General features: G+C 38.3%; 1 protein-coding gene across 2 annotated transcripts; it reads right to left on the bottom strand.

Moving 5' to 3' along the window:
- Nucleotides 1-7: 7 nt before the first annotated feature.
- Nucleotides 8-26526, bottom strand: LOC144457580 (uncharacterized). Of its 2 annotated transcripts, XM_078155324.1 has the most exons (4): nucleotides 26117-26511; nucleotides 25328-25393; nucleotides 746-792; nucleotides 8-150 (listed from the first exon to the last, which is right to left on the bottom strand). In XM_078155324.1, exon 4 carries the CDS (start codon nucleotides 125-127, stop codon nucleotides 8-10), a length of 120 nt encoding a protein of 39 aa, XP_078011450.1. In that variant the 5' UTR covers nucleotides 128-150; nucleotides 746-792; nucleotides 25328-25393; nucleotides 26117-26511. The 2 variants fall into 2 exon arrangements, with proteins under 2 accessions (XP_078011450.1, XP_078011451.1); XM_078155325.1 differs by lacking the exon at nucleotides 746-792 and having other exon boundaries at nucleotides 26117-26526.
- Between the last annotated feature and the right edge of the window lie 177 nt (nucleotides 26527-26703).

The following is a 26703-nucleotide window of genomic DNA, read 5'->3' as shown; positions in this document are numbered from 1 at the left end:
ATTCATCTCAGTCCTGAGACTGCTCCTTCCTGTCATGGACACAGTTCTCCTCAGAACGTAGCCACACTTTTCGGTGACAGCACCAGCACAAGGTATTCGAGATGTCGTGACAGTCTCTCAAATACATAGTTTCAAGGCTCAGTCTTCTGCCTGCCGTGAAAAAGGAAAGATGACGATGAAGTCTATCACATTTTTGGTGATGTGGATTATGAGTCTTTTTGTTTTTTAACAGCCAAATAAAGTCCTTTTTCCATTTTTTACTAGACATACTAAGATGTGGAGAAATAGTATGCATTTTTTCACTGACTCAATAATGAATTGGCTCCAATTCAATGTTTTTTTGATGACTAACACGTTCTGTGCAGGCCCAGCCTGTCAAATACACTAAGTGAGAATAGCTTTGTGAAAGGGAGCTAAGTTTATCAATGTAAACATACAAGCCCAGAAGAGCTAAATTTAAAGTTCTCAGACAAGATTTTGAAGGCAATTACCCTCACTGCACAAGCTATTTATGGGTATATATGCAGGATGACTTTTACTATTAGACACTCACTAGCTATGCAACAGACTAGAAATTTAAGAACTGTGGCTAACCTTTCAGATGCCTCTGATCAAGTTGTCATCATTTGTGAATTTGGGAGAATACATGTCCCAAAAGTCCTACTGTCGTTTTAAGCTTTAACAGTTATTAATGCAGAAATGTTTTGCATGACTGTGTATGTATAATGGGCATCATATTTCTTACCTTCTCAATGGGTGGGAAGAGAGTGGAAGGAGGGAGAAAATATGGAACTGAAAATAAAAATAAAATGAAAAAAATAATTCAGATAAAAAAATAAAAATCAATCAAAAAGCTTTAATAAGTGATTAAGCTACTTAATAGCTACTAAGACCAAAAATCTTAGTGCAGTTTTAAGCTTTAATAGCTATTAAAGCTTAAAACTTCTCTAAGAAAGTATTTAATAAGTACCTACTACGTATCAGATACTATACTAAGTACCTTACATATATTATCTCATTTGATTTCCACAACAACCCTAGGAGGCGGGTACTATTATCACCATTTTACAGCTTAGGCACACAGAGATTAAGTGATTTGTCCAGGGTCAGCTAGTAAGTACGTGAGTCTGGATTTGAATTCAGGTCTTCCTGACTCCAGGCTCAGCACTCAATCTACAGGGTCACCTAGCTACCCAAAAAACTTTTGGGATCCCCTCTGTACTGGTCTCCCTAGAGGCAGTAGGCTGTGCACTTGAAGTCTGGACTTATTAATTTAGGGTGACCTTATGAAAGTCATTTAACATCCCTTAGGCTCAGTTCTCTCACTTGGGGATAATAATACTTAGACTTCCTATCTCCCTGGACTCTTGTGAGGAATGTATTTTGCAAATAAGTTGTTATAAAAATGTGAGTTATTATGTTTGAAGAGGTAGAAACATCAGTAGTAATAATTCATTGAAATGGGCTGAGGGCAGCTAGGTGGTGCAGTGCATACAGTCAGGAGGACCTGAGTTCAAATACAGCCTTAGACACTTGATGCTTACTAGCTGTGTGACCCTGGGCAACTCACTTAACCCCACTGCCTGGCCCTCCCCCCAAAAAAGAAATTTGATATTATAGTAGAAAAGTTACTGAACTATATTATATATACATATACACATATTTTTTTTGACCCAGAGATACTTCTACTGGGCTTATACCCCAATGAGGTCACATATAGAGAGAAAGGTTCCATATGTTTTTTTAAAAAATTGTAGCAACACTTTTTGTGGTAGCAATGAAATGGAAGGATGGTGAATCACTAAACAAATGGTGGCATATGAATTTAATAGATTATTAGGCTGAGAGAAATTATACCTATGAAGAATTCAGAGAAACTTGGAAAGAAGTACATGTACTAATGCAAAGCAAAGTAAGCAGATTCAGGAGAAAAATTCACAGTGACCACAATAATGAAAAGGAAAAGAATACTGAAAGACAGGAGTACTCTGATCCCTGCAAATGACTAATCTTGACTTTCCTGACTAACAGTGAAATGCACCTCCCTCTTCTCAAGAAAAGTCATAAATTCTAGGGGTAGAATATGGCACATGTTCATAGGGAATATGCTGGTAAATGTTTAACAAATGGCTCTCAGTAATATATTATGACACACTTTAAAGTTTAATCAGCATTATTAACAATTTCTCCATCACTTTCTTAAATCTAGACAATTAACAAAACAAGAAATCAAGCCCTGATTTGTAGCATTTGCTGATTTCCAAGGTACTTCTTTACACTGAAAATTTAACAAGTTGCTCTGTGAGCTGGCTCCCTGCATATATTAGGCACGGACAATGTATTGTTTTGGTATTGCTTAACTAAACTATATTTCTTTGTAATAAGGAAGGATCCTACGGGGGTTAGAGGGAAGTTCTTTGGGAAATGAGTCATCTGAGAAAGAAAAAAGCATAAAAAATTTATTTGTCTGTTTTTAATAAGAAGGGATAGGACTAGAACTGGGTTTTTTGAAACTAAACTTTGTGAGGGCAAGGACAGTGTCTTAGCTAAATTTTGTATAAAGAATATAGTAAACATTTGTTGAATATTTAAATATTGCTAAATAAATAGATGAGCCAAACTCAGTAGATAAAGCTGGAGCTGATAACTCACTATCTGGAGGTTTTATGATCTCATCGATATGGAGACTCCCCCTGCCAATGTCGATCACGATTTATCCATGCTTTCTCATTCTGGACGACTTCTGCCCGTGTTCTTCTATAAATCCTCAACATGTCAAGTGTACTAATTAGGTAAAAATTCCATTTTTTGCAATATGTAAGGATATAAAAAGGGCAACTGAATATGACCAGCAACTAACTAGGATAGGGTATGGAGTAATGGAAAGTTTAAGGAAAAACATATCCTATACGTGCTCATGAGTAGTATTCAGTGTTTTATATATAAAAACATATATATGTGTGTGTGTGTGTATACAGACACATATATATATACATACATACGTATATGTGTGTGTGTATACAGACACATATATATACACATACATATGTATATGTGTGTGTGTGTGTATATATATATATATATGCTAGAATCAAAATGATAGGTAACTTTTATGGGCATGCTTATTGAGCCAATGAGCTAACAGTTTTAAGAAACTAATAATAACAATAATAAACTGGCTGAAGTACGTGACGACATATGCCTAGATTTTTTGTCCCTGTGCAACTAAGAGTGACCAAAGACTACCATATACTTTCTCACTTATTTCCTACCTGAAGAATCATTAGGAGCTTAAAATCTGTGCCCTGTTTCACAATGTTGAAACAAAGAGTAGGAAGTGTTCTTAAAGGAACATTTGGTTCAGCCCTCTGCCCTCAAGCAGATGAATGTCCAAACCAGGTAGGAAAGAAAGTTGCTTATTCTTTTCTTGAAATTCTTCAGGGATAGAGGCCTCTCTGTTTTATCTCGGTGGGCGAAAAAAAAAAACCTTCCTCATATCTAACCAAAATCTGCCAGTCTTTAATTTTAAGCTAATTTCACGGCTTGGGACATCTGTTCAGTGGCCCTCTCATGAAAACTTTTGCTTACTTGAGACCAGTAATCAAATCCCCTAAGCTTTCTCTTTTCTAGGATAAATAGTTTTTCTTCAAAGGACTTGTTTTCCACCCCCATTGTTCTCCTTGTCTCATTTGATGGGACTCTGGTTCTTCTCATCTTTTTGGAAGTGCCAAAAGTAGACTCACTACTCTAATTAGAGAGTCTGAATAATATACCTCATATTCCCTGTTTCAATACATCCCAGTATCACATGAGGTTTTTACACAATGACCCCACATGGCTGATTCATAGTCAGTCAACTATTAACTTATTTTTCTTTGATCCTTATCTCAAGTCACTTGTTCACCCGCTAAAGAATAGTAGAGTGGGTTGATATTTTCCTAGCTCATAAATGAAAGAGAGACTTTTGAGATAAAATTAAAAGTCTTACTGACAGGTTACATTCAATGCCTTTCCTCATGTTTGGGTGGAGGAGGGGTAGCTAGCTGTTCCCTGTGTAAAAGATGTGGGAGTTTTAGTGGTTTACAAGCTCATTATGAGTCAAGATTGTGACATGGCAGCCAAAAAAGCCCCCAGTGCAATCTTGGCCTGTATTATGAAAGGCACAATGTTCAGAATGAGGGAGATGGTGTACTGTGCCCCAGTTAGACCACATCTAGAGTACTGTGTTTGGTTCCAAGCACCATATTTTAGGAAAGCCATCGGTAAACCAGTAATGGATGCCAAGATTGGTAAACAGGGTGGTAAAAAGACTGTAGACCTATGGCATACAGGGATCATTTGAAGGAACTAAGGATGTTTAACTCAGTAAAGAGAAGACCTAGGGGCGTGACATATATTGTCTTCAAGTATTTGAAGGGCTGTCACATGAAAAAACAAGGATTAAATTTGTTTTATTGGGCCTCAGAGGGCAAAACTAGGAGTGATGGGTAAAAATGATCAATTCTTTGCAATAAGAGATTTTTTTTAAACTTCTATCTTTAGCTCATAGCCAAGTGCTTGCAACATAGTGTTTAATAAATGCTTGTTAGTTGACTGATTGAAGACCACAGCTTCAGTTCATTCCAATCAACAGCATCTAGGACAGTAAGTACTCCTAACCCATGGTTTTACTTTCCTTTTGGCCTCATTCTTCTTAGTCCATTTTTTGGAACATGTGATGATGGTCAGCAAAGCTTAGGCTTTGGGTATTCACACATAACCTATAATACTGAACCTATTGGCAAGGAAATCAAAAGATAACATATTTTGGTAAATATTCTCTATCTTTTTGACACCTATGTAATGGATGATCCCTACATTTATATTAACAAGAAAGCATAATAAATGAGCAATGATACACAAAAAAATGACAAAAATTCATTACATACTCAAAAGGAAAAACCAAGCTCTACATCACAGAAATTCAAAGTTTCATGTACAATCCTCTTCTGTCCTACTATTTAAATGTGGAAATGGGAACTCAAAGTTTTAAAAATGAATGTTAAAATTTGGTTTTACATGTAACAGGAAAAATAAAATACTAAATAAAAACAGGTGGAAATATTATTTTACTTGGTGTTTAAGTTCAGAGTAAAATAAAAGGAAGAGAGGGTGAAAAGAATGACCAAAAGTTGAGACATATGCAGGTATCCAATATTTTAGATGGTTCAGGGGTGGGGAACCTTTTGACCTCAAGGCCACATGTGGCCTTATAGGTCTTTGGCTGCAGCCTTTTGACTGAGTTCAAGCTTTATAGAACAAATCCTTTTATTAAGAGGATTTGTTCTGTGATGTTTGGATTCCATCAGAGTATCACACTTGAGGACCTAGAGGGGAAACGTGGCCTTCAGGCCACAGGTTTATCTAAATGCTGATTTCTCCATTTTGTTTCTAACTCTAACCCTAGGCAGCAAGCTTAACAAACAATTACACAGGACAAGCGGCATGTCATCTTAGAGCTGTATCATCCCCCCACCTCAAAAAAAAAAAAAAGAGCCAATCAAGTGAAGGGAGCCCAGGATCACTGATAAACAATCATGGTGCTCCAGTGGTAGCAACACATTATCAATAGTCAGCATAAGTTAACAAGTATATATGAAGTATCTACTATGCACTGGGCACTTTGCTAAGTGCTGAGGATACAAAGAAAGGCAAAAACAGACCTCACCCTTAAGAAGCGCATAATCTAATGGTGAGACAACATGCAGACAACTACGTGCAGATAAGGTATATAGAGGATAAACTGGAGATACTCTCAGAGGGAAGGCACTAACACAAAGGAGGAGCAGGAACAGAGGAAGGCCACCAGCACATTGGGTGGACTCTCTCTGGAGGACAGACAGGAAGATATGGATAAGACTTTCTTAAGATAGGCAGGCCCAGATGGGTTATTATCTGCAACTTTGGAGGGAGTACCCACAACAAGGAGAACCCACCTAACTCCAAACACAAGCTTCCACCACACCATTCCGTGCTGCCTCTAGAGAGGCAACTTGGTGCAGTGTGCATAAATGCTGGATTTCAGAGTTGGGAAGTCCCACTTCAGACACTTATTAGATATGTGATCCTGGGGTAAGTCTAAGCCTCAGATTTCTCATCTGTAAAATGGGAATAATGAGCACCTGCTTCATAGAGTTGTTGTGAAGATCAAATGAGATAACTGATATAGAGCTTTGTAAACCTTAAAGCTTCCCATAAGTGTGAGCTATTAATATTATATCATATTATATTATTATTATCGTTATTCCACTTTAAGGTCACTGTATTCACTTTTGTCCTAAAAGTTAACATCTTTCCACTGAGGCCTTGGTTTATCAAGGGTCACTGTGTTTCTGAAGCACCATTCAGTGAGCGATACAATGGCCAAATGCACCGGGCTTACACCATGTCTCTGTCTTTCTTATTTGCTGTCGGGACTGACCCTATTCTTTCACTGGTACAAGGGATTCTCAGTATAGAAAACCCCTCTTCTAATACAGATCATATACTTAGAATCTTAGCTGTCTCAAACACTGAGAAGTTAAGTTACTGGCTCAGGGTCATGAAGTAAGTGTCACAAGAGGACTGTGAAGCCAGGTCTTCCTGGCTTCGAGGTGAGCTCTCTATTTACTAAATGACTTCATGATTTCTATATTTGAAACAATTTCCTCTCAAGTGGTACTTCATCTTCACCTTCAATAAACAATTTCTTACTGAGCACAAAACTACATGGGAGGTACAATTCCAGGTTCTGTGAAGGATACACAGAAGTATAAGGCATAGTTTCTATCTGCAGCAACTTAAAAATCTAGTCGGGAAGCTAACATCAACACAAATAACTGTAGTACGTGACAACAGTGAGGAATGTAAATGGGGCCATGAAAGACAGAGTATAGGTAAAAGAAAAATCACTGGACTTGGATTCAGGAGAGACTACGTTCATATCATATCATCATATCATATCATATCATATCATATCATATCATATCATATCATATCATATCATATCCATATCGCATTGCATCACATCACATACCATCCCATCATATTCATACCATACATTTAGTAGTTGTGTACAAGTCACTTTATTTCTCTGGGCCTCAGGTTTCCCATCAGTAAAAAGCGGCTAATAAGAAATATATAACCAGAAAAAAAGGATAAGCTGCTCATTTAGCAAGAGCATAAGACAAGCAATAGACAGCCTTTGCACTCCACCAGTACCCAGGCAACTTTGAGAAGATCCAAAGACTATTGTATGGACTCTCACGGAAGACCTGTAGGACACAGACCAGAATCACAGCTGTCATCTGCCCACACATCAGAGTACTAGATGCATTGACACATCAAGTATCTCTCTCACAGGGCTGGTGTGAGGAAAGAACTATAGACAGGAGAGCTGTTATTATTATATGAATGGCATAGACAATAGGTGCTCCAGGCATTCAGAGAAGGGAGACATTATTTCAATTGTCAACTGATATCAACGAAAACACAGATGCATTGAAATATCAAGCACCTCAGACAATAAGAGCTACAGGCATTCAGAGGAGGGAGACATTATTTCAAGTATCAATTTATATTCAAATATCAATTATCCATTCAACAACTCCTTATTACTATGCCAAGTTTTCTAATAGAGAAAGTTTTGCCCAACATCCTGTTATTCACTGAGACTTTTGGGACACTCTGTATTTACTTAGTTACAATTTATATACATGCACTACTGTACTAAATTTTATGTACATTAAGTAAGGGATTTAAAAGATGAATTAATGATAAAATAATATATTCTAGAGTAAATAGGGAGTCAACAGAGTTTTTGGATAAGGGAGTAACATGGTCAAATGCACATTAGGAAAATAACTTGGGTAATTGTGAGGTGAATGGACAGGACAGGGGAGAGACCTGAGGCAGAGACCAATTAGAGACTTGCAATAATCCAAGGGATACTAAGGGTAATTGCGTGAGTAGAGAGAAGGGGAAAGATGCTAGAGATGGTACAGAGATAGAAACAAGATCTGGTAAATGATTAAAGGTGGATGGTGAGGGACAGTGAGGAGCGGAAGATGACAGAGACTGTGAAACTGGGTTACTTGAAGGATGATCACCATCCTTCAACAGAGATAGGGAAATTCAGACAAGGGGTAGGTTTGGAGAAGAAAGATAATGTCATCTTTAAGAAGATCATGACCCATCTATACCTGTTCACCCAGTACTCCACCCAAAATGAATGGTGGAGGGGGGTAGGCAGGACTCTTATTCACAAGTCACTGTGCCAAAGCCCAGAGCCTATATTCTGAAGGGCACCTGCCAGATCACCTTGTGTCTATGGCAGGTGCCCCTCACAGTACGAGCTTTGGGCTTTGGGCAGAGGGATAAGTATTCTGGAGGTGGGAGGGTGCAGAATTTTACCAATGACAACTGCACAGCTTTTGCTATGAGCACCTGGGGAGTAGTTAGGATGTAACTCCCCTGAAGGGCTGATATCTACTCAGGAGAGGTTGGGATTTTGCATAGCAGAGGGAGGGGGAAGAGTTGGGGAATGTTGGAAGATGAGGGTAGGAGCAGTTGTGTTACAGACAAGCCTCATGATTAACTATGACAAGGAGGATACACTCCTTCAGGTCTGGCCATGGCCCCTACTTTGAAGATGTTTCCTTGTCAGGGGCTCCTTACATCAATGAATTATTGTTTGGGAACAAAAAAAAAATTATAACAATACCAGCAGTATCTTCCCAAGCTCCATCAATGACATCAAGACGCAAGAATTTCTTGGTGTATATACAGCCAATGCTGCTTGCGAAGTGAACAAGATGAAATAGCTCCATCAGCCACCTTGGGAGTCAGCAGTTGCAAAACTGGCAGGACATCTAGATCCCTCTCCAACACCATGTGTGATCTGGAATAAACTGCTTGCCACAATTGCTCCATGTTTAGCTTACCAATTTGTCAACTAAGCCAAAAATATTTATGTACCTAACAGGGTGCATTGCCAAAATAATTATTGGTAAAATGCTTTAAAATCCTAGAAAAGGTTATATAAGCATTCATCCTTATCATTGATGCTAAGCCCATTTGTGGGAAACAACGATGGTGACTGAAAGAATGGCAATGCCCAATCAAGGCTGGCTTAACTTTCCGATTAAGCATCACCAGAAGCAAGCTGATATTTGCAGCATTTCTGCCAGGTCTAATTTGTCAGCCTCTGTGTAAAAATGAATCTCCTGTCATCATACCATCTGTGGTCAGCTAGGATAAAGGACTGATCTATGCCAGGGGCTCTTAACCTTGAATCCATCTACTTGGTTTAAAAAAAATGTATTTTGAGCATTGTATTTCAGCATAATTGGCTTCCTTTGTAATTCTGTATATTTTACTTTATGCACTTAAAAATCATTACTCCTGAAAGGCTTCAATGGGCAAAGGCATCCATGACATAGAAATGGTTACGAATTCTTGATCTATAGAGAATAAAGGTATTACTGGGGAAGGAGTGAAATTTACTTTTTAATATAATCAACTCTCCAGATTCAATACTTCTCTCTAGGACAGTAAAAGCCATATGTTCCAATGAACTTGATAGTCATATGCATGATACAAAGTTGTCTATCCTCTTTTTCCCTCTATGGGAATTCTGTAAGAGGAGGGAAGATAAAAATCTATAGAGAATGCTGGTACCATGCAACCCATCACTACTGGGGAATAAAAGGGCCCGTGGGATTCAGCATCATGAATTCTTAATTTCTGCCCTGTGTTTTCTGTGCCATTTTAGGCATGGATCCTAACCTCTCCCTCTGATGGTTAATCTACAGATAATCACAGTTTGGACAAATCACTTCCCCCTCTCTAAACTAAGTTTCATTATTTCCTTATGTAATAATCTTGACCTTTGTTACTCCATATGTTGATACACATTGGTAAAGCACTAACTCTATAGATCAGTTTGGAAATCATCATCATTTTCCCCTGATGCCATGAATATTGACTCTCCATTTATTGGGGTCCTCCTTTATTTCTGTGAAAATTGTTTTGTGGTTATAGTTATGTAAATCTTGCATGTTTCTTGGTAGGTTAACTCCCAGATTCTATTTAATGCATTTTTGTTATTTTAAATATTATTTTTCTTTTTATTTCTCCTTGGTTTTTGTTTTTAAGATTTAATATTAATAGCATTCTCAATTTATTTTATATCTTGCTACTTCACTCAAACAGTTGTCTCAATTTTGTGTGGATTCCCTTGGTTTCAAAAACAAGAATTACGTTATCATCAAATAGATAATTTGGCTTGGTTTTTTTTTTACTAATGCCTATTCCTTTAATTTCTTTTTCTTGTCTTATTGCAATGGCAGCATTTTTTAGTATTATATCAAACAATAATAGTAGATTATATCAAACAATAATAGTGGATAACTTTGCTTTACTCCTAATCTTACTGGGAAAGCTTTCAGTGTTTATCCATTGCAAATGATACTAGCCTTTGGTTTCAGATAAATACTTTTGGTTATATGAGGGAAATACTCTCATTCCTATGCTGTTCTTAGTATTTTAACTCAAAGAATGCTGTAGATTATCAATGAATTTTTTTGTATCTGTTGATATAATATCTCTTTTTAATATTATTTGTTATGTCAATTTTTCCACCTTTGAATTTTTGCTATCAATCAATAAACATTTATTAAGTGTCTACTATGTTACAAGAACTGTGCTATGCATTAGGGATACAAAAAGAGGCAAAAGACAGTTGCTGCCCTCAAGAAGCTTACAATTCAACTTGGTCATAATTAAGAATAATTTAGTTATATTGCTCTAAATTATCTGCCAATGCTGAATTTTTTGTTTTATTATGTGTTACCAATATTAGTGTATAATTCATAAGATGACAGATTTAGAGGCACAGGGGACCTTAGAAATCATATAGTCAAACCATTCATATTTTGCAAATCAGGAAACTGAAGCCCAGAGAAGTTAAATGCCCCATCCAAAATTGAACCCAGGTGGTCTGACTCTAAATCTGATGTTCTTGACTTCATCTTTGCCTGATTTGGAAATCAGAAACCTAAATCGTGAGTCCAGATAATTGAAGATAAAACACCCATCTGCAGAGAGGTGATGGACTTAAAATCCAGACTGTATTGTAGACAAATATTTTTAGACATGGCCAATGTGGGAATTTGTTTTGCTGGACTATGTATATTTGTTATGAGGTTTTTTATTGTTGAAATGGAGGAAATAGTGGGAGGGAAAGATAATAAATGCTTATAAAAATAAATGAATGAATGAATGTCTAAGTAAATAAATGATTTTAAAAATAAAGCAAGATCAGGTTTTTCTCATAGAAAGAGTATGGTAGAGAATCTTCATTTTCAAATTTAGAACAGTTTATATAGTATAGTCATACTTTTTGATCCAGTGATCCTATTAAGAAGATTATATTGTATGGATAGTTAAGAGGGGGGGAAAAAACCTATCTGCAAAAAAAAAAAATCACAAATACTTTCTTTGCAATAGCAAAAAATTAAGATACGTTCATCACAGGAGAATGGCTGAACAAACAGTGGTACATTAACGTAATGGTATGTTGCTATACCATAAAAAGTGACAAACATGAAGAATGCAAAAGAGCACAGAAAAATGTGTATGAAACGACACAGGGAGGAGAACTAAGGACAACACTCACATTGACAGAAAGTACATTAAAAAGCATTGCTAAGAATGGCTACAGTATCATAACTCTAGAGCTGGAAGAGCCCTTAGAAGCCATTTAGACCGACCCTTCATTTCACAGATGAGGAAACTGAGGCCCAGGGAAGTCAAATGAGTTGCCCATGATCAATAAATTAATAAGCATTGCCTAGTACCTTCTAGGCAGCTAAGCGGTGCAGTGGTTAGAGAGAGCTGACCCTGGAGTCTGGTGGACCTGGGTTTAAATCTGGCCTCAGACACTTGCTAGGTGTGTGACCCTGGGCAAGTCACTTAACCCTGTTTGCCTTGGTTTCCTCATCTGTAAAATGAGCTAGAGAAGGAAATGGCAAACTACTCCAGTATCTTTGCCAAGAAAACCCCCAAATGGAGTCGTGAAGAACTGTACATGATTGAAAAACAACTGAACGACATGCTAATTACCTTCTACATTAGACACTGGAAATATAAAACAAAGGAGGAAACAATTCTTACTCTCAAAAAATTTACCTTCTAATGGAGGAAACAAGTATATATTTAAGTACGTACAAAGCAAATACAAGGGAGCTAAGGAAAGAGGGTCCTGATGGTGGGATAACCAGGAAAGACTTCATGTAAAAGGTATAAGCATCAGAGACAGGATTTGAATCTAGGTCTTCTAATTCCAAAATGAGTGCTCTTTCTGTTGTGCCACATGGGTGACAGACATCAGAGTAGCTTATAGAGATAAAGAGCTTGTGAAAATCGTGGTTTTAAAAAAAGGACTTGAGAAGAAAAGATCTCAAATGGTCAACTAGGCCATCTTCCTGCCTTGAGGCAGAGCTATACTTAAATTACAACAGACATATAAGCTTTTGCCCTCTTTTAGTTAGCTCCAGAGAAGGGAACTCAATGTCACAATTAAAACACTCATTTCTTGCTAATTCTGAATGGGATAAGTCTACTACAAACCCTTACTGAAATTTGAATCCATTCCTGCATACGAAAATCTCAGTGAAAACTGAACTTAGGCAACCAGTTTTAGCTTAAATGTTCATGTAAGATCCCTGAAAAAAAGAGATAAGTGGCAATAATAAACTCCATATAATTCTGCATTTTAAAACCATCTTATTATAGAACACAATACAATTTCATGAAATCTCTCTGGTGTACCTACCATGTGCAAGTCCCTGTGCTAAGCCCCAGGAAGGGGTTTATTGTTTTGTTGATTAGTCAGGTCTGACTCTTTTCGACCCCATTTGGGGTTTTCTTGGCAAAGATACTGAAGTACTTTGCCATTTCCTACTCTAGCTCATTTTGCAGATGAGGAAACTGAGGCAAATAGGGTGAAGTGACTTGCCCAAGGTCACACAGCTAGTGTCTGAGGCCAGATTTGAACTTGGGTCTTCCTGACTCCAGGGCTGGCACTCTATCCACTGTGCCATCTACCTTCTTATGGAGGGTATAAAGATGAATAAAACATGGTCCCTACCCTCAATAATTTCCCATTCAAAAAGAGGGAAATTTTACATACATACACATACACACATGCACCTGCACACACACACATACACACAATTAGCTATAATACAAAAACAGAATGTGTTTAGTGACAATGAGAGGCAGAAAGTGCCACAGGACTAAATAGGAGGAAGACATCACTCTGGAGGGCTGGCAGGAAGAGGATGGGAATCAGGGAGGGCTTAATGGAAGACATGACACTGGAGTAAGACCTTGAAAGATGGAGGGGATTTCAACAGAAATACATCCCATTTCCTCCTTGAGAACCTTGTTCTAATAGTCTCTTCTCCTTCACATACCTTCATTTTCTGCCTCTCCACTGGCTCATTTCTATCTGCCTATAAATATGTTCATGTTTCCCCAATATTACAAAAGTTTTTCCCTGACCCTTCTATCCAATCCAGCTATTGGCCTATTTCATTTCCAGCGGGGTTGGGGGTGGCGGTGGTGGGATTTTCTCCATCAGATGCTTCCACTTTTCATTACCTCTCCTCAAACCCTGACAATAATTTTTTTTTTACTCTATTGAAACTGCTCTTCCTAATGTCAGCAATGATTTCCTAACTGCTAAATCCAATGACCTTTTCTCAGGTCTCAAGTTCCTTGACTTCTCTGCAGCTTTAGCCACCATCAACAATTCCCTCCTTTAGTTTTAAAACATCGCTCTCTCTTTTTTTGTTTATCTGTTCCTCTTCTTCTAGTGGACATTCCTGAAGTGCCTCTCCTTGTCCTTCTCTCTTTCTCATACAAAATTCTGTTTTTCAACTCTGTAAGTCACTTGTCATGTTAATATTGTGTATTATAATTATCTGTGTTGGTGTCTTACCACCCTACTTATCAGGTACAGTTCCATTAGGGCAAGGACCACGTTAGCTAAACTATGAGTCTTCACCAAATATTAGATACTTAATATATGTTGAATGAATTAACAAATGAATAAACAAACTGAATGGGCAGGCAGAGATATGAGCTTGGGTAGCTTACTCAAAGAGAGTATCACAATGAAAGGTAGGGATATAGGTAAATACCAGGTGTTTGGGGAGAGTAGGGAAATAAGCTGAGGCTTAGGACAGATGAAGGAGGATAGTTTGAGATAAGGCAGGAACTAGGTGAAGTATTGAAAGCCTAGCACAACCTGGATGTTGGGTCCCCATGGAGCCTCCTCATGATCATGATCAATCCTCTTCCTCCTCTTGACCGTGGTTCAAGTTCATCTCAGCAAAGGCCCAGACTCCTCTTCTGGTTGTAAGGCAGCTGTAATCTGCTCCTCTGAAGATCCAGACACAGCTTTTTGTCTCTTTTCTTTTCTTCCTTCCTCACCCATGCTCTGGTGTCTTGAGGTAAGGCCCAAGACCTCCCTTTGTGTGAGTTAAAATATCAAATAAAGGCCTATTGCTTTTTAATATCATTGACTGATTTGAGTCTTCTGTGGAAATGTCTAACCTTTAAGCTCATTTCTAGCTTTAAATCTATGAGCCTGAAGAAGGGAGAGTAGATATGATGTGATTTGAGTTTGCTGGGAACCCTGAAATGTCAGGATACGGATCGAGTTTGTCCGGAAAGAATTCAAGCACTCAAGTCTTCTATCAGTCAAAATGGCAAGGTTTTATTGTAACCCCAATAGGAGCAGGTGAGATTCTAAGTGAATCTGCAACTTAATGGGGGTGAGACTGATGCTTATATACAAAAAGGACAGAGAAAAGATCTGGATGAGAGTAAGGAGTGGTAAGTAGCCTGGAGTGAGCCAGGTGCAGTAGTGAAAGGACTATCAGGTGGGCTAATTAGGTGATGTAGATGGGATTAATGAGTGGGTTAGTTTTTGCAAGTAGTTTAGGGTGGGCCAAGATCTACTGTGAAAGGATGTAAAGTAAACTAATTAGGTGGTCTAGGTGGGCTGGGGTGGGCCAGTTGCCTTAGGTGGAGGAGTCAGTGATCTGGGCTGCTGAAATGTATGGAAAAATCCAGGGACTGGGTTGCTATCAAAGACATGGTCTTTTCCTTTTAGGGGTCTGGGTCCCATCGCTCCATCAGATACAGGAAGGAAATTATTCTATATTAATGATACTTAACAGAGTAAAAAATTACATTTTTGAGTTGTACTCAGCTGGGATGAGGGGAGTGGGGAAAGTGTTGTCTTTTTTTCTTTAAGCATGATTGACCTTTTTCATGGCAGACTTCATCTCTTAGCCAGGATTCTGTGATCTAGGAGTCCTAGTTTTTTATTTTACATACACACACACACACACACACACACACACACACACACACAAGCTTGCATGCTAAACCAACCCTGTGATCATTGCAGTTGTCCCCAGCATCAATTCTACCTTGACTGTATTTTTCTTCATGTCAAACAGTAGACAAATCTCAATCAGTTGTCCAGGTTCAAAACCATCAGACACAAGAATAAGATTAAATTTTTTGTTTCTAAAAGTAGACCTAACAATACAGAATTTACCCATGCGCTTGTCTCCCTCAATCCTTTTCACATTAATTTCAGAGAGAAAAGAAAAGTTATTTTCTTCCTTTCTGATTTAGAAGGATAAAGGCAATGTTAAGAGAGCCTCTCTAAGTCATATGATGAGAGAATTACACAGATCTAGGGCTAGAAAGAACTTCAAAGGCCATACATAGTCCAAATTCTTATTTAACAGTGGAGGAAACTAAGGCCCAACTACTGACTTGCCCAAGGTCACAGAGGTAGTGTCAGAGGTAGTTTAACTTGCTTTATCTTTGCCAGGGCAGAAAAGGTCAAGGTAAAGCCACAATCAGCTGTTTGCCACTATCTTGGGTGAAAAAAAAAAGAAATGTGAATTGAAGGAGAAAAAATTTAGTCAAACCTCCTACTATGATGTGCTACTTTTTAAATTCTTATTTTATTTTTAATTTATGAAATAAAATAAGCATTTCTATAACATAAAAAAAGATTGCATATGAAACTGAAAATCTATTATGTAAAACTTGCTAATTCTTTTAAATATATAATAAAGTTATCATATAAATTTCTTTTTTGTCCTTTTTTCCCCTCCTCTCCTCCCCTCTACCCCTAACTCATCCCTTCCTTCTCCTACATCCCTCAGGCCAGAGGGGAGAAAGCTATTTAGCACTACTAATAATTAGTACCCCAAATTCACTTCCAACCCCATGATGAGGGAGAGGTACTAATTTAGGACTGCAGTAGCTGCCTGGTCCTTTCTCAGACCAAAGGTCCAAATATCCCAAACCTGAAAACTTGAAAAGAAAAGAAATCATATCTATAAACACAAATTTTGCTCACTTATAAACCATCTCACTCACAAAAGAAATCTTACTAGGTAAAGTATTTTGCTCTAAATACAAAGGAAGTGAAAAACACAAGAGGAGAAACATTAAGAGATTCAGATTTCAATTAACTTTGCCATTGGTTTTCAATGTAACTCTCAGTGACCCAAGGCAGGCCCATCTCAAGTCATCCTGATCCATGTCTTGCCACTGGACCCAGATGGCTCTGAAGGAGAGTAAGGCTGGTGACTTTGCATAGCCCTGCCTCACTTAAATCCAATTCACTTGCAAGTCAAGACATCACCTTCCTGATGTTACTGGTCTTTGAGAACGAAGGACAAACAACAGTGACCCAGAGTAATGATGACTACAGAATGTGACAGAGGTCCACAAGTAGGATGGTTATGTGATTTCTACCTTATTATTGGATTAAAATATGACACAGCAGAAAGCCTGAATATGTGTAAAGGTATAAGACAAAGCCATTTTTAGATTGTGCCCATTTCTGACCTGAAGTGGTTTATACCATGAGTGTCTTACACCCAGAATGACCTATCTATTCTAAACAAGAAAAGGTGTGAAACTGAGAGTAGTCATTCATGACTGGAAAAAGGAAGTTCATGTAAATAACTGTATACACTGCATGGCTCCTTTAGTAGGCATTAAGAAATTCTTCTATACAAAAATATTTATAGCAGCTCTTTCTGTGGTGAAAAAGAATTAGAAATTGAGGGGATGCCCATCAATTGAGGAATGGATGAACAAGTTGTGGTATATGGATGTAATGGAATACTATTGTGCTATAAGAAATGATGAGCAAATGGACTTCAGAAAAACCTGGAAAGACTTATATGGACTGATGCTGAGTGAAGTGAACAGAACCAGGAGAATGTTGTACATAGTAGTAGCCACGTTATGCGATGACTAATTTTGATAGACTTAGCTCTTCTCATCAGTGCAAGGATCTAAGACATCTCCAAAAGTCTCATGATGGAAAATTCTATCCACATCCAGAGAAAGAACTATGGACTGTGAATGCAGATTGAAGCATACTATTTGCTCTCTTTTTTTCTTCAGTTTTGTTTTGTTTCTTCTTTCTTGTGGTTCCTCCTATTGGTTCTAATTCTTCTTTACAACATGACTAATGTGAAAATATGTTTAATAGGAATGTATATGTAGAGCCTATATCAGATTGCATGCCATCTTGGGGAGGGTGGTGGGAAGGAGGAGCAGAAAATTTAAAACTCAAAAGCTGATGGAAGTAATTGTTGAAAACTAAAAATATATTAATTTTTAAAAAAAGAAATTCTTCCATCAGTTTGATGGATTTGAAAGGCAATTATCCAGTGGCTGTCTAAAAAAAAACAGCTACATCCCTGGCGGTCTTTAAAAAGTCATCTAGCTCCATTGACAAAACACTCTCTTAAGAGATCTGGTCATTGAGAAGAGTCTAGCTGCTGACTTTGTAGTCAACCTCAACTGTGGAAAGAAGCAAAACCAGGAAGCCTAGTAGAGTAACATGCCCAGCAGATGTACAGTGCTCAGGGGATCAGTGTGAGATTACCACTAGGAGAGAAAAGATGTTAGGCTCCTGTGTCATATGCATACCCTAGGGAGAGGTCTCTCTAGCATCATACTCTCTGCACATGCCTAGTCTTCTGTCTCTGTGTCTATGGGACAGAGCCTCACGTTTATGGGGGGAGATGTTTTATAGCTCTTGTTCTTGCCACATCACCTTAGTTAATGCCTTTACTTTAAGCTAACTGTGTCATATGACTGATGTGAAAATAAATGCATCAGTAGGGGCTCAAAAGCTATAGTTTCAAGACTTTGTAAGGCTCTACAGCTCATCTTAAACCTGGATCAGGCATCCTCCATGTGAGTACAGTCCCAGAGTGTTAAGATGGTATCCCAGAGGGTATCATTACTAACAGTCTATTCAAAGCCATGTATACATAGTATTTGTGATTCCTCAATTGTTTTAAAATGGTTTACTCTGATTAAAAATTCAGTTATATATACTTAGGTAGCATGTAGGTGCTACACTGTCTAATTTATCCTTTTCTCATATTTGGGTTTGTCTTTGTACATTTTATGGAACAAGAGGGTACTTTTTATAATTTGATTGAACACCTGGCATTTTTTTTTTAAGGCAATTGGGGTTAAGTGACTTGCCCAGGGTCACACAGCTAGTAAATGTCAAGTGTTTGGTCTGAGGCCGGATTTGAACTCAGGTCCTCCTGACTTCAGGGCCAGTGCTCTATCAACTGTGCCACCTAGCTGCCCCAATAGGTGGCATTTTTAACCAACCTTGATGAGCTATTGGTTGTCAACACCTCCCACGTAGGAAATGAGTTTGAACTCTATCTATTTCACAAAGAGAAATACAAGGAGAATTTTGGGACATGACTGTTTTGTCATACAGTAATTCCTACTACTTACAAAATTTTCTAAATTACAATAGCATATTAATTACAATGTCCAATACTATAATAGTTTTTTTTTCATTTAATCCTCCCAGCTATTCTGCTTTTCCCCTGACAAATTTTGGAAGCTATGCTTAAAATGTACTTATTATATAGGAATGTAATTGCTTTTATTTTCAAAAAATCAGCATGGTTCATATGTCAGTGCTCTGAAAAATAATTCATTGGGCCATGACAATGCAGGCTATATAGCTAAACAAAATGGCCATTTTGTCATCATTTACTAGCTACATTTCACTCAGTTATACAAATGCTACTGAATGCAATGTAGACAATCCCTTGTCTCATAACATACTTGGAATAATTTTTAAAATGACTAGATCTTCAACAAACTGTCTACTATCACAGGTGTAGAATATAGAAATATAAAAAATTGCTCGGGCTGGGAAGAAATTGCCTTGGTGGAGTCAGCTTTTGATACGTGTTTTCTTTAAGAACAGGTAGGCCCAATTGGGCAAGGCTATTGTGTAGATCTCCAAAGCATTAGAAGTTCATACAGATATTTACTTTTTTAATATGGTCAAATAGGCAGCTGGATATTATACAACAATGCTTTCTCTTGCTGGCGCTAAGCTCTTATTAATCGCTTACAGCAACCTTCAGGCCAGTCAGTCACATGTTATCAGCAGTTTAATGTAGGTCACGCCCCAGCTTTAGGATGAATGCAGTGTGACTCATCTAATACAATGCCACCCAGACCTTTCAACAGAAGTATGTGTCTGTCATAAGAGTAACCGTTACTAATCAACAAGTTTCTATTAAATGCAATCTACAAAGACCCGACACAAGGTTAAACACTGTAGAGAACACAAAAGATTTATAAATCAGTCAATCAGCAAGCACTTATTAAACGCCTAAGACATAATCCCTGTCCTTAAGAAGCTTACAATTTATTTTGGAAGACTAGACATGAACAAAAAAAAAATTAAGGAAAAATACAAAACATTAATAATCAACTGAAAGATTGTATCACATTGCAAATTGATCACTGTTTCAGACTCAGGAAAACTCAAAGTTCAAAGTTCCTTCTCAGATACTTTGTGACCCCAGAGAAGTCACTTAAATTCCTCAGTGCCCTGTGCCCCCAAGCAACTCCTCAAAACCACGAATTGCAGACTACTGAAGACCCACATTGTTAGAGGGAGTTTCTTCACCAGTCATTCTCTATACCAATAAAATCATAGGTTTGGATAAAACAAAACAAAACACCAAACATACGATCGTGAAGCCAATATGTGAAGCCAATTATAAAATTAAGCCCACAAATGTTGATAGTGGCCATACTGAGTACACTTCCCTGACTGTAGAAAGATGGAAACAATGTACTTTGGAGTTGTAAGGCATCTCAGGGGTCACTCGTCATTTAACAAGAGAGGTATCATGGAAAGAGCACTGGCTATGGAGTCAGAAGAGCTGCTCTAATGCACACTGTCTGAGTAAGTCATTTAACTATTGTGTGACTTTGTTTGGTTATCTGTAAAATGGGGAAATGGGACCTGGTGCTTCTAAGGTCTCTTCTAATTCTAAATCTAAGCTCCAATGACCTCCTAATACATGGGAGAGTTAATAATCTTTGTAGGGAGAGGAACTGCCCAAACAAGAGAAAACATGAACCTTTAAAGTCAGAAGATGTACAGCTACATTTCAAAGGCTACTAAGTTACCAAGCGTACTATATTATAACAGAAAAACAATGCCTGCTTAAAGTATACGTGCACCTCTAGTTGCACATTCCCCCCAAACCACAAAGAAGGGTCAATTCTATAAATAGCAAATTTCTGAATTACTCTTCACCTACTTTTCCTGGAAGGGATTTTCCTTCAGCTCTTCCAGCCAACTGGTGAAAGAAGCAAGGGCTGAGTCTGACACCATGGACCAGTTTACAAAGTTCCATGTACGGAGTTTTCCATTGCACCTAGAAGCCCCTCAAGAAACTACTGCAGAACAGGAACCTGGACAAAGTATGCTTCCTGTACCTCTCCGCTCACCAGCCCCTCTCCCCCAACAAAAATGTGAGAGCATAAATGAACACTCTATGCCAGGGAAATCTCTAGGGGATACACAATAGAAGGGCTAAGTTAGGGGGCGGACCAGGGCAGCCTTAAATTTAAAACAAAACAAAATGGCTAGTTTCTGGCTAGTTTCAAGGTGGGGGGGGGAGAGAAGAGAAGCAATAAGTCTCCAGGAGCAATGTCCTAGCCAGGAATAATCTACAAGCCATAGTAAAGAAAGACAATGGAGAAATGTTCAAATGGCTGCCCTACACCTAACCTTCGGCTCTCTTGGTATCCAGACTGAGTCATGATGTTTGGTCTGTTAAACATCCGTCCCCCAAACTGCTCAACGTACATGTTTTACCCCAGTAGAATGTAAGCTCTTTGAGGGCATGAACTTTGTTTTTATCTTTTTACCCCCAGTGCTTAGCATAGTTCCAGGCACATAGTGACCATTTAATAAATGTTTGTTGACTAAATGAATTAAAATGACCAATTTTTATAGAATATTGAATTCTATGTTGGGCAAGGGGCAATGAGGAATATACAGGCTGATACAGACCAGTCCAGGGTCCTCAAGTAGTTTATAAACTAGAGCAGGAAACAAGATTAAGAGACGTAAGAAGACTAGCTTAGCAACAAATGCTAGGGATAGTTAAGTGCTAAATAATGTGGCAGAGAATATATGTTCCATAGTAGTCAAGGAAAAAGAAGATCAAGAAGGAATAGCATAATCAGAAAAGGTTTCACACAGAAGGTGGAATTAGAGCTAGATCTTAGAGAATGGGTAAGATCCTAGCTGAGAGGCCACAACACCATGTTGCCTTTCACTCGATTACATTCTGTCTTATTTTTTCTGCTTTCTTTTTTAATGGCTGTTCCTCCAAAGTAGATTGTAAACCCCTAAGATCAGGGATGATGTCTTTATAACTCTTTCACATTATGGATAGGCATCAGAGGAAGAGGAGGACATTTCAGGTGAATGAGCAAAGGTGAGAATCAGTATGGACAAAGAGGATATCAACCTGTCTGGTCCAGAGGAGGGAGGACATTTTGAGGGGTCGGTTGTACACAGTGAGGCCAGATCATGGCATTCCTTGAGAGTAAGGCAGGAGTTTACTACCTGGCACAATCACTACAGTTTAGGGGCATGGTAGTGGCATTTTTTTTTTACCAGATCCGTTATGGAATTAATTGATATAGGGACCTCTCTGTGAGAAAACTTGTTCTAGTGATGCATATGTACATTTGCTTTACAACTTAGTCTTAGAGAGCTGTATGAGACAGTGAGTGGTTAAACGACTAGCCCAGCGCCACCTAGCCAGCATATATCAGAGGCAAGTTTTAAATACTCATCTTCCTAACTCCAAGGCCAACTCTTTATCTGTTATACCACAATGCCTCTCTGCTAGCAACATCATTAAGCAGGAAAGTAAAAGATATTATAATTGTTGCTTTAGTGCCTTTCCACTAAATGGTCCTTCATGTTTGGAAGGCACTCCTTCCTTACCTCTGCATAACAGAAGTCCTAGCTTCCTTCAAAACAGAGCTCAGGTGCTACCATGTAAGAGCTTTCCTGGTTCCTGCTACTCTGACTGCGCTCTCGCTCGCTCTCTCTCTCTCTCTCTCATTCTCTCTCTCTCTCTCTCTCTCTCTCTCTCTCTCTCACAACTTCTTTGTAGCAGTTTTTGACTTGTAGACCTGTTGTGTCTCTGAATTATATGCAAAATATAAGCTCCTTGAAGGCAAAGACTATTTTGATTTTTTGAGGCAGCTCCTGGTACAGAGGGCAGAGTTCTGGGCCAGTCTCAGATACTTACTAGCTATGTGACTGTGAGCAAGTCACTTACCTCTATATGCCTCAGTTTTCCCAAATGTAAAATGGGGAAAATAATAGCATCTACTTTGAAGAGTTGTGAGGATTATTTGAGATATTTGTTAAAAAAAATACTTACCACAGTAACTGGCTTCATATAAATGTAGAAGACTTTATAAAAATCCTTATGCCTTCCTTTTCCCTCCCTCTTTGAAACACTAAGTACTTAATAAACTCTTAATAACTATTTGTTGAATTGAATAAATTAATGAGAGCAATATTTAAGAAAGATTAATCTACTAGTTGTATGCAGGATGGATCTGAATAAGAAAAGCTGGAGTCATGGAGGCCAGCTAGGAAATAGCTACAGCATTCCAAAGAATTAATGGGGAACTAGGTTGAGGTGATAGCAATGGAAATAAAGAGGTTTAGATGAGAGACATATCTATAAGATTTGGTGACTGATAGAATATAGGGGATAAAGAAAGAGAAGCTTCAATGATGACTCCAAGGTTTTGAGATTTATGCAGTTTCTATCTTTATTAGGCACTGCATAATTATAGCATCATGGACTGATTAAAAAGAGCTTGAGTAGATGTGATAGTTATCTAATGTATTGGGAAATTCTCTCTTTTCTTTTTTCTTTTTAAAAAAATCCTTTGTTATAAGGAACAGCTTTCTGAGAAGGGGTAAAAAGGGATACAGGGAGAAATGTAAGTAATATCAATAAAATCAATTTTTACAAGAGTGAATTGGATCAACATAAGACAAAAGGTATGATTATATTTTTATAAGTCCATCATTTGGACCTAAGGCCTAGGAACAATGCATTTTAAGCTATAGGACTTAGGCTAAAATCCTAGCTCACATATTATTTCAGGAAAGTCATTTAGCTTCCTTAGGCCAATGAAAGGTTTCATTTAGTCCAGTTGTTCTCACATTTTTTGTTTTTTTGGGAATCAAGAATCCTTTTCTCTCTTAAAAATTACTGACAACCTAAAGAGCTTTTGCATATACAGTCTAGGTATATTGATACTTATAGTATTAGAAATTAAAACTGATATTTTTAAAATATTTAATTCATTTAAAAATAAGACATTGATTACATGTTAACAGATAACATTTTATGAAAAAATAACTATTTTTTCAGAACAAAAAAATTTAGCAAGAAGAACAGCACTGTTTTACATATTTTTTGCAAATTTCTTTAATGTTAGGCTTAACAGAAGACAGCTGGATTCTCATATCTGCTACTGCATTAAATCCGTTTTAATATGTTATTAAGTTTAAGGCAGTGAGGTGGCACAGTGGATGAAGCACTAGGCCTGGCATTAAGAAGACTTGAGTTCAAATATGGCCTCAGACACTTAGTAGTTATAACCCTAGGCAAGCCACTTAACCTCCGTCTGCCTTAGTTTCCTTAACAATAAAATGATGATACTAATAGCACCGACCTCCCAAGGTTGTTTTGAGGATCAAATGAGAAAATATTTGCAAAGTGCTTAGTATAGTGCCTGGCACATAGTAGATACTTAATACTTGTTCCTTTCTGCTCTATGTGAAAAAAAATCTGGCCTTACACAGAAAAAGTAGTTGGAAAAGAGAGGAATATTTTAATAGGCAAATAGAATCTTAGTATTACTATAAAAATAGTTCTAGACCACACTTTGAAAACTGCTCAAGTAAGATCACTAAGGTTCAGTAAGGCTTTAAATCCTATGAGCCACTCTATGGTAGGTCTGCTCAGCCTACTTCCAAGGACTTAACTGAAAAGGTAGTGTGGTATGGTGGAAAGAGCACTGGCTCTAGAATGAGAGGACCTGGGTTCAAATCCTACCTCCATCACCCATGACCTATGTGAACATGGACAAGTCACTTAATCTCCCCCAGCCTCAGCTTCCCCATCTACAAATAAATGAAACTGTATTAGATGTCCTAAGGATTCTTACATAGCTCTGATCCTATAACAAAATAAAGGCAAAAATCCTGAATGAATAGTAGTTAAGAAAATATGAAAGGCTTTGATTCTCCTCTCCCTTAGTACTAGAAATACAACTTCTAGTCCTGGGGAAGGTAGGAGGTGCATTTAAGAAATAGTTTGCCCTCAGGAGGGGTGTGGTAAAAAATTAAAGCCACAATAAAATAAAAATAGAATCAACGGTCTTCTCTTGGGGCACAGATTCTCTCAAATAAGAAAAAGAGGCATTTCAAACTGATTACTGAAGTCACTCAGTCAATAAACATTTATTAAGCACTTACTATGTACCCAGTACAGTGCTAAGTGCTAGAGATACAAAAAAAGGCAAAGGACAGCTCAAGTCTAATGTCTGGATGTCAAATGATTCATGGCATAGTCAGCAGGCAGGCCACATGTGAGTTATAAGTATAACTTATACTTTTAGGCACTGGCTTTGCAAAATTAAAACATTTTAATTTGATCATCACAATACAACATAGTATCACTGGCTGCCCAGCAATCTAATTCATTGCAAGAGAGGAGAAAGATGGGTCCATAAGAAACTTCCGGTTAACCACTAGCAAGTGACCAAAATCAAAAATCCAAAATGAACATACCTTTGAGAAATCCAGCCTGGCATGCAAAGCTCAACACTCAAAGTGGCAGTTGTCTCTCTGCGGAGTCTAGGTTAGCAAAAGAAGAACGTGACTTAGTTTTAAGTCCAACTAAAACAACTCCTCCCTGATCTACCCAGCCACATTAAATAAAAAAGCTCTCATTTAAAAGTCTCAGAATTGAACTTTTAAAACATGCATGGAAATAGAAGGCTAGGGCTGCTCCTGAAAACTCCAAGCATAACTGTTCCTTAACGTCCACCCCAGCTAAGAAGGACGGGAATAAAATCACCATCTGCAAAGCGATAAAAAATGGTTGCGACTAAGTATGTGAGGCTTGCTACTTAGACCTCCCCCCGGTGTGGGGCACTCAGTGGCCTAATCAGGAAAATTCCATGTACAGCTACTTGCGGTCCCCTTCCCCAAAAAAGGTTTGAGATCATAAAAGTGCCTCCCCACCCTTTAAGACTGAAAGGAAAACAGTCATCCAAATCTTCCGGTCTCCCAGGAAACTGAGTTTTGATGCCAGGGGTCATGCAAAGCCAACACTCCCTTATATACCTTTCCCTTCCTTTTCACTGGTGTCTAAGCATCTGCACAATCAGATCTGTTACACAGAGCAACATTTCCCCTCAAAGAACACATGCGGTCATACCCAGTCTGGTCAATCCTCTTCTGGAAAGCAGACTAGAGGAGGCTGAGCCGCGGGTAATGGATAAACACAGTCTCACAGCTCCTGAAGACAGCCCTCCCCCTACCCCACTGTAAAATAACTAACAACGTAGTACCAACCCTGCTAGGAGAGTCCATTCGGTCCATCCTGGGGACTCTGGGAGGTTCTGAGAGTGAATGGGCCTAGGCTGGCCAGCAAGCTCATGGTAAGTATCGCAGGAGAAAGAGCAGCTTTCCACCCACCAGGAGAAAAACAAACAAAAGCCAATGTGGCTTCTAATCAGGGACAACCAGTAGCATTCCCTGGTCAAAGTTACACTGTAGCTCCCCTTGCTGGCTTTAGGTATTTCTGCACCCTGTTAATTTTCTGACATCGTAGCTTCTGTTTTTTTTTTTTAAAAGGAGAAGGAGGGACTGCTTAGTGGTTAACCTCGAACAGAGGGGGAAAGATGGTAAAAATAAATACCTTCTTGATACTACCAGCTGAACACACACACACACACACACACTCTCTCTCTCTCTCTCTCTCTCCCTCCCCCCCTGTTTTTTAAAAGTTTTTACTATGTAGCAAACACTGTTATAGTATTTAGCCTCAAGGAGCTTATATTCCAATGGGGAAAGTCAGTTTATAAAAGGAAGCTGGAAAGGGGTTGGGGGTAGGAGCTGAGAGAGACAAAAGTTCAGAGTGGGAGTATGGTAGAGGAAGT

This window comes from Phascolarctos cinereus, unplaced genomic scaffold, assembly GCF_003287225.1.
Source record: "Phascolarctos cinereus isolate Bilbo 61053 unplaced genomic scaffold, phaCin_HiC Scaffold_5;HRSCAF=322, whole genome shotgun sequence".
Lineage (NCBI taxonomy): Eukaryota > Metazoa > Chordata > Mammalia > Diprotodontia > Phascolarctidae > Phascolarctos > Phascolarctos cinereus.
Note: the sequence above shows the minus strand (reverse complement) of the source record. Positions and strands in the feature narration are given on the sequence as shown.

Excerpts from the sequence above, each read along its gene's own strand:
- LOC144457580 (XM_078155325.1), bottom strand. The coding sequence starts at position 127 with ATGTATTTGAGAGACTGTCACGACATCTCGAATACCTTGTGCTGGTGC.